We start from the raw sequence: 8,920 nt of genomic DNA, 5'->3' as shown, positions 1-8,920 counted from the left end.
CTCATGCAGTCACCCTTTAATGTAGTGTATCCTGCAGCTGAACTTCTTTGTTGTGTTTCTTCAGGGAATACTTTCAAGAGAGAAGCTTGACAGCATGATCTGAAGAGAAATATGTCTATTTTTGATTGTGTTGGGCCAGCCATGGAAAAAAAAAAAAAGAAAGCTTTTTTTGTTAGCTCTCTTGAGTCCCTATTGACTATAACGTACAGAATGCCTCCAGCTTCTGAGATGGCTGTTAAAAAGACAGGTTGTTTTTGTGACAGCCAGCTGCTGTGACAATATGCTATGAGAGTATTCCTTCTAGCTGGCTGGGGATTTGGTGTGAATATTTTCTGTTTAATGCACTGTGTCCCACATTTTATAGTTGGGCCTTGCACATACAAGTATTGAGTGCTGTGCTTCTTGGGTGCGTCGGGAGGTTTCTGGAACATTACAGATCTCTCCACTGGTGGCATTTTAGAAATGTGAGCCAGTCTGCTCCTGGAGAGCTCCCGGACCTGAGGGGGTGAGAGTTTCTTGCAGCATGCCTTTATTCCTGATCCTACAGCTTGGATGGGCTGCCTGGGTCTTGCTTGAGTGCTGGGCTGGGCTGTAACAGGCTGTAAAGGAATAAGGAACGCTCTGTGGCAATTACACCATATCATCCAAATCTCTATTAAAAGCATCAGAATGTTAACATGTAATTCTTACCTAGGTTTCTCAAAAGTGGAAGCTGACCTATTATATTTAAAAATCCTCTGCCACATCTGTCACTAACTGGATTCACTGCATAGACAGCTGTGCGTATCTTGTGTTTAGCAGCCAGAGCCCACTGTTGTATTCAGTCGGTGTTACCTGGATGGAGCACAGAGCACCAGCCTTTCACAGCTTGCCTCAAAAAGGCAGAGGCAAAGCACAGACATGGTTGCATGCAGCAGGCCCTGTAGGACTCTGCTCCCCTTCTCAGTTAATAACTGATGTGGCTGTGACTAGTACTGCTCACAAGGTGTGGGCTGAGAAGTGCTGATCCGGTTATTACCAAAACTTTCCATCTATGGGCCAGGCTCGTTACGATGACCTTTACAGAAGACATTTTAGTCAGTAGGAAAATTGTGTTTATTTATTTCAATACGTGCCGTTAGATCAGGCCTCAGGAATGAAGCACATCTGGTGATATTCTGCTATGACTTCTGTCAAGGTTTGCCTTGCACCTAGGAGGCTCTGCCATGGGTATTGGCCAGCAAAGGCTCCCGTTTCCTCTGAAGGAAACACGCACTTTTATTTCATGTACTCTCCACCAGGAGGCACAGTTTTCCTACCAAACCACTGGAAAAAAAGATTAAAAAAATGAGTTATTCCACTGTATTCCGTCTGATTTAAACCTTCATCTTTATCCCGGTGAGAACCCCAAATAAAAACGCTTGAAGATGGGATTACCAAAACGCTGCGCTTTCATTTTTGCGAATAAACATGAAAAAATCCCTAAGATTTTTTATTTTTTCTTCCTCTTTCACGCTAACAAATCTGTTCCTCTTTGACACTAAGGATTGCCCTAGATCTCCCCCCCACCACACACACACGCACACACTTTGACCACTCGGCGCTTTACAACACCACAGGTTTTGTAAAAAAAAACCACAACTCTCAATTTAGCTCCACAAACGGCCGACTTTATTGATTTTAACCGCGGCTCCCCAGCGGGGGCTCCGTGAGGCGGAGGCACCGGCGGACCGGCGCTCGGCAGCGGGGCCGAAAGGCGCGGCGGGGAGGGCGACAAAATGGCCGGGCGGCGGGACGGTGCTCCTCACGGGGCGGCTTCTCCCCGTCGGACCGGCCATGAGGGCGATGATGGGGGTGAGGGAGGCGCTGGGCGGCGCCATGGCGGCTCTCAGTGCGCGGGCGCGGCCCCGGGCGGCTGCGCGGAGCGGCGAGGGGCGGCCCCTGGCTCCCTCCGGGCCGCGCTGGCCGCTGTCCCCGCCCGCCCCCGCCTCCAGCTCCGCCCGGGCGCTGGGAGCGGCGGCGGCGGCGGCAACTTCCCCTCAAGTGTGGCTATGCGACCCGGCTGAGCGCTGGCCCGGGAGGGGCGGGCAGGGCCAGCACCGCCACCACCGGCAGCAGCCCCTCCAGCCACCGCCGCAGCAGCCCGGCAGCCGCCCGCCCGCCTCCCCCGTCCCCGCTGCCCTGCCCCCGGGCGGGGCGGGACCCGCGGCGGCCGTCCCATGTCCCGCAAGGCCAGCGACAATGTGGAGTACACGCTGCGGAGCCTGAGCAACCTGATGGGCGAGAAGCGGCGGCGGCAGCAGGCGGAGGGGGCCGCCGGCTCGGCGGCGGCGGCGGCTGCTGCTGCGGGCGAGCGGAGCCTGATCGCCGCCGAGTCGTGCTCCAGCCTCAACAGCGCGGCGTCGGGCGCCGAGCTGGAGCGGGCGGCTCGGCGGCAGTTCCAGCAGGACGAGACCCCCGGCTTCGTCTACGTGGTGTCGGTGTTCTCCGCCCTGGGGGGCTTCCTTTTCGGCTACGACACCGGCGTGGTGTCGGGGGCCCTGCTGCTCCTCAAGCGGGAGCTCAACCTGGACGCCCTGTGGCAGGAGCTGCTGGTCTCCAGCACGGTGGGCGCCGCCGCTCTCTCCGCCCTGGCCGGCGGCGTCCTCAACGGGCTGTGCGGCCGCCGGCCCTGCATCCTGCTGGCCAGCGGCCTCTTCACGGCGGGGGCCGGCGTGCTGGCAGCCGCCCGCGACAAGGAGACCCTGCTGGGGGGACGAGTGGTGGTGGGACTGGGCATCGGTGAGTGGCCGACCCGCCGGGACCCCCCCTTACGGGCTGCTTGCGGGGCGCCGAGGTGGACGCTGTGGGGTTTTAGGTGGTTCATCCGGGGTGCTGTGGGGTTTTGGGGAGGCTGCTGGAGGAGGGGGGGGGTCCCCATCTCTGCCGGTCCAGCCCAGGGGGTCACGCCGTAAGGTGGGTTTGAGGGGGGCTGGAAGCATGCCCGGCTTTCTTGGCCCTAAATACCTCTCGTCCCGCTCCCTGCGTGGCTCTAGATGCTATGGGGCACCCAGGGGATGCTGTGGGGACAAAATCAGGTAGTAGCGGTGAGGCAGCAGCCTCTCTTCAAAGACATCTGCTTTGGGAGGCTTTGGGCTTTGTTAAGGACATCAGAACACGCTCACCTGTACCCGTTGTGTAACTCACAAGGAGTTGATTCTGCTAAAACTTTCGCTCTACTTGTCCCAGAGAGCTTGAAGCGATGGGGAGCGTTTTCTCCAAGCTTTCAGACTCCTTTCTGCTCCGAGTAAATCCTAAATATCCCCAGGATTTTGGTTGCTCTTCAGCTGCCTCCCTATCAGGCTGTAGTTTGGGCGACATTCATCATCAGGGAGAGGCACTGTGAGGGTGTTTAAAGTCCTTGCAATATAGTATCTAAAAAAAAAAAAAAGAAAAAAAGAAGTAAATCTGTCTGGCTACAGCCTTGCAGCCCTCCCTATCTAAAAGCATGAGGACAGGTTAAGAATTAGACTGGTTTCCTCTAGTTAACTGTGTTCAGCTCCTTAACCATTGAATGATTTTTTTGAATCCTCTGGCATGCTGTAAACACGCTAGCTGGGATGCAGCTCGTAGTCTTATTAAGGAAAGAAGTTAGTGAGTCATAATAAAGGCTGTCGGAAATAAAACCGGCTCCGTCCTCAGAAGGGCTCCTGCTGGTTTTCCTGTGCCGTAAGGGACATCTTTCACTTGCGGTTTTCCTACCCCAAACTGGGGGCTTAGTTCTTCCTTTTTTTTTTTTTTTTTTTTTTTTTTTTTAAGTGCTAACCCCCTTACCCCCTTTATACTTTAAATCCAGGCTTCAGACTGCCAAATGTTGATAACCTCTATAACGCTTGGGAGACAAGAAAACAGAATTATGATGTCAGGGGGCAGAATGGGTTCTTTGAGGGTGTCCTTATGTTTAGTGGTAGCTACTGAAATACCAAATGGGACCCTCTTGTGCACTTAAAAAGCTTCTCATGTTATTTGTTGATCATAACCAGTTACATTGACATCTTTGGAGGTGGAGGGAGTGGAGAGGAAAGGGGATGGTTTGCTTGACTTTTGTGAATGTATGTCTCAGCAGGGTGCATGGGCCTGTTTGAATTGTTTTATGGTGGCGCAAATAAATGCCAGTGGTGTCCTCTGAGGGATGTCAGGCTTGGTGCTTAATGTATAAAATATCACAGTGGAAAGTGGGAGCTAAGGGGTTGCTGTTTTGTAGAGCCAAGGACCTCATGTGTGGCCTGGGGAGAGAGATCTCTGTTCCCTACACACATCAGGGAGAGAGGTGGTCTCTTGCTGGGGTCTGGAAAGCTGATGTAAGGACCGGGAACAGTCCTGAGAATTTTGGAGCACAAAGACACTAATTTATAAACAATAATTTAAAAAAAAAGTGCTATTTCCTCCTTTTTATCAGAGGTTGCTCTTCTTTCCGTGTGGTAGAGCTCATGGCTGAAAACAAAGCATTGCCTTAGAGTGCTGTCACTGAAACACCACGAGAGTCAAATCCTAGTCAGATTTATTTTACAAAAGAAAAAATTGGGGTTGAAAACTGTTCTCACGCAGCAAACGGCATTCACCGTTGTTAAATGCTGCACTAAATCCTCCACCAGAGGGAGCCTGGATAATTTCATGAAGGCGTTAGAAATTGAAGGAACTTTTAATCAGTTTTTTTTTTTCTCTCCCTCCTTTGGCTGCCAACAGCAAGCAAGAGCCTCCTAGCCCTGGTTTAAGGAGATCCCTCGGTGAAGCGTCGCTTCGGTTGCAGTGCCAGCTGCTGAAATGCAGAGGCAGAAAGGGGTAGGGGCAGGAAATAAACTGCAAATCAGTAAAAACTGTTGTGTATAATTTGAGAAGTTTTTGAAGTCTTTCTTGTAGCACTCTATGAATTGCCCAACAAGAGTTGCACTCCATACGTGTGCATTTATTTACTGAGCTACTGTGTTACGTGCGGTACTGCGGTGCTCTGAAAGTAGATGGAGTGAGTGGTGGTTGCCTGTGTGACTTTGTTCAGCCCTATCTGGTACAGCGTGGATCTGTGCTGATTGTGTCTGTGGGAGAAAGCGGGCTTTTTTCCTGCGGCTGTGATTTAGAAAGGGCTGTGGTTAAACTGAAGGATGAAAACCACAAGGCATGGGCTGAAATGAGCAACATCTCTCACCTGTCTTCTCCATTTCTTACCATTTTCCACAGAGCTATTTGTAGACAGAAGAGCTCTCCTTTTCTCCCCAGCACTTAGAGAAGATATTTCTGGAAAATAAAGACCTTCTCTCAAGGACAAACAGAGTCCTCGTATATTGCATATTGCAAGTGTTGAGCAGGTCTTTGTGGCTGGAAGCAGTCGTGTTGTGTTGTTCCTTCCCTTCCCCCGAGTTGTAAATTCAGAATATATGGAATGCCAGAAATGGAAACCACATCCAGCATGATGAGTGAGCTAATAAGCTGAGGTCTCTTCAAGTCTGGGTTTTTAAATGCAAAGTTCAAGAAATGCAGTGGGTGAATGTCCATCCCAGGCTGAAGTTCTTCAGAAAATTTGCGGTAAAACAGATCAGGAGCAAGGCTGCAGCCATCATTCCCTGCTTCCCAAGCAGCTCTGATGTCCCTGACTCTTCAGGAATTTGGCTGAGCCTGCTCTCAGGAATGTAACATTTGGAGGGATGTTCGTTACAAAAAACGTGGGCGAAAGGCAAACATTTGAAAAATTGGATCGCAGGGGCTTGGTAGTGCTTCGTGTGAGCTTAGCTGGGAAGAACTGCGTCGGTATGGAGCATACTTGGACCTTTTGCATCTGATAATGCAAAGTTAAGTGCGCAGCTGATGAGTGTGGGTGTTGGCATGGTGTTTCAGGTAGCCTGCTGCCCAGATCAGGCTTTCAAAAAAAACTTAGATACCAGCTGTGGAAGCTGTTGAAGCTACCCAGAGTTTAGGAAGTGGCAGAATTAAGCTCACTTGTGCAGTATTGGTTGCTGTCATAATGTACAATCATCAGTTGCATGATTAGATTCCCCTGCCTCGTTCAGCATGCGGAATAGCTGGTACACAATTAATGAGCAGCTCCTCAGCATTTTTTCTTGCTCAGTGCATAGCTTGCTGTTCGGGGCGTATCTTTGCAATGCAAGCCCACTGAGCAAGCAAGCTCACTGCTTGCTTGCTATCCAAAATGTCTAGCATTTGTTTTACGTGCTGTATTTGACCATGGCATAGATAGTGTTCCTGGAGCATCTTTTTATTGTGTATGTAGGTCACTTCCCGAGCAGAGGTAACAAGGATCTATGCAGAACCGGGCAGGAGGGGAAATGGCTGGCATATGGTGCAGGGCTCCCCTGATGGGACTGGCTCTTGCTGACGTAGGGCCAGGAGCAAATAAAAGTAACGGAGTATAACTAAAGTGCTTGCATCAGGTAAACACAGCTCTATATTATTTTTACAGTGGTTAAAAAAAAAAAGTGAGCCCTGTCATATGTGGAAGTATTGGAAAATAACCAGTGCGATCAAGATGAGGGAATGCTTTTTGTTGTTTTACTTCTGAAGTGTACTACAGAGCTTTTTGCAGGTGTGCGTTTTTCTCTTGGAAAATTGCAGGTTAATCTCCTCTTCTTCCCCCCCTCCATCCTGCCATGGGAAGCTTGAAATCTTCAGTCTGTTTTTATAAGTGGACTTCAACCAGTTTTAAAGGAGTTTATTCCTTGGTACATTTTGGAGGAGAAATACACCCTCAGCTCCCAAATACATTGTGGCAGAGGCCTGTAATTTTCGATCCAGAGATTCACAGGCTGTTTTTTGACTCTGGAGACAATGGTTTGTAAGTATAAGGTTGCCGTGGGGATGGTGGGGCGTGGCAGACAAGCGGCCTTGCTGCTGGGATGGGGTCCGTGCCGCCACTGACCAGAGATGCTCCTCCGAGTTTCCAGGCTCTGTAGCTGCCTAAATTCCTGTGTGTGCTCAGGAACTGGCTCTGTACATCATAAAAGCTCGATCTGTCGGCTCTTGGGCAAGAAGATCTGGTTCATTACTGGAAGGGTGCGTTAGCTTCTGCCTGCAGCTGCGATCTTGCAGAGTACCAGGGATATATTAGGATGAAAAACCTTATCTTTTGAAGTCCTCTAATGCTGTGTGCTCTGGAGCCTATGCACAGTGCTGCGATGTGCAGCAAGCGCTGGCTTTGCTTCTGTTTGGTTAGATGCTGCGTTGTTGGTTTAATACCAAAAAAACAGCAATTTATACATAAATATTGCCTCCTTTGGCAAATATTTGGGGACCATTTCAGAATAAGGCTGTATACACAGTGAGTTATAGCTAAGAGAATGTTTGGTTCTTATCTTATGGTTCTTCCAGAAATTGTTTAAAGTTATAAGGGTGTTTCCTGTGTGTGCGTGTGTTTCTTTTCCTTTGGGGCTTTTTGTTGTTGTTTTTATCTAACTGAAAGAAAAATAATAAAAATCCCATACTTCATAAACCTTGAAATTGAGGCATGGAAATCTCATAAAATAACTTTCCCTGTACTTGGTTAAACTGCTACTCTTCTATCAAGGCATATTCCCTGCTGTATTTTAACTGTTTTTTGTTCATGCTGAAACAACACATCCAGTTCATACGTTGCATAAATTGCAACTTCTGTGGTACTCTTACTCTTCGTAAGAAAGGCAGCTTGAAGGAAACTTACGGGGTTAAACACAAGTATTTCCTTACGTGTCTTGAAAAACCCACACGGATACCCACAGGTGACCGTATTTCCAAAATGCCTTGCTTGCTGCAGGAAGAAGAGGATGGTGCCATCCACTTACCAAGTGTGATGGTGTTAAATCATTTGGCTGCAGCTCTTGGCTTTAAGTAACTTGTTTGGCTGAAGCCTGTACCCAGCCCCATTGCAAGAGGTATAACGGAGGGTATCTGAGGACAGCCCAAGTAGCAGATTTCAAATGCTAGCCGCTGACTTCTGCTATGAGCCCTTAGAATATGCACTTCATTTTTATTCTGAGCATACTAGTATGTACTTACTCAGTTGCATCCTGAGAAGTGATGGGAAAAAAAAATAGAAATACTGAAAGTGGGTGCTGAAACAGTTTTCTTAATGATTTTTTTTCTTATTTAATTATCAGTATTTGTATGTTCTTAAATGTTGTTTTTTTTTTTCCTTTTTTTTTTTTTTCTTAATATATTTATAGAATATGTTGGATTTCTAGGTATGTTAGTTTCTTTTAAAATGGGGCATTTTAGAAATCTTAGGGATTGTTCCATCAAAGTACGGTGAGCTTTTGTGTTTCAGGAAGCCCTGAAAATCAATTATTTCTACCTAAAATGGCTGAACTCAAACCAGACCACTGTGACTGTGGTACCGTGGAAATGTAACGGGCCTCATGAACAGTTTTGTCGTATGTGGTGAAGAGCTGAGTTTTTATCAACTACTGTACAGTTGATGTGAAGCTCCTGAAGAGGCCGGATCCTGTGGGACACTCGCTGCTGAAGGCCTAAAACCATTGACCACTGAAATGCAGGAGAGTTTTCCTTTCAGTTTCTTTACGTGATGGTTATGCCTGTGGACAAAGAGCAAGGCAAGCAGTAGTGAATGTGTTGTGGAGATCTCGGGCAACACAGCTCCGGATGAGGGTTACAATCATTTCACAACTGTAGCTAACCTGTCCTTCTGTAGGTCTTACATTGTAACTTGAGTGTAAAATGCATTTTGCTTATGATATTTGGAGAAGAAATCAAGATTTTAAAAACCCACCTTTCTTTTCTCTCCATTCCTGACCTTCCTGTGTTTTGTGGGAGGCTTTAGGTAAGTGTTTCTATTAAGAATTCAGTCAAAGTGCGTGCCTCTTCTGAAGGAGAGTTTTTCACATGTGGTTTCTCGCTCTGAGTAGTTGTATACCCAGTCACTGAAGTTGGGTTTCTCAGCTCAGGGACTTGGTGCCTTCTT

The 8,920-nt window shown here is 48.3% G+C and overlaps 1 protein-coding gene across 3 annotated transcripts in view; it reads left to right on the top strand.

Annotated features, from left to right (window-relative positions):
* Positions 1-1,633: 1,633 nt before the first annotated feature.
* SLC2A13 (solute carrier family 2 member 13) overlaps positions 1,634-8,920 on the top strand; it is a 163,154-nt gene continuing 155,867 nt past the window's right edge. For all 3 annotated transcript variants that reach the window (XM_084506749.1, XM_084506750.1, XM_084506748.1), the window contains exon 1: positions 1,634-2,760. In XM_084506749.1, coding sequence (XP_084362875.1) covers positions 2,199-2,760 — 562 coding nt within the window. In that variant the 5' untranslated portion in view covers positions 1,634-2,198. The remainder of the gene's footprint in view (positions 2,761-8,920) is intronic.

Source organism: Aythya ferina, assembly GCF_964211825.1.
Source record: "Aythya ferina genome assembly, chromosome: 1".
Lineage (NCBI taxonomy): Eukaryota > Metazoa > Chordata > Aves > Anseriformes > Anatidae > Aythya > Aythya ferina.
Note: the sequence above shows the minus strand (reverse complement) of the source record. Positions and strands in the feature narration are given on the sequence as shown.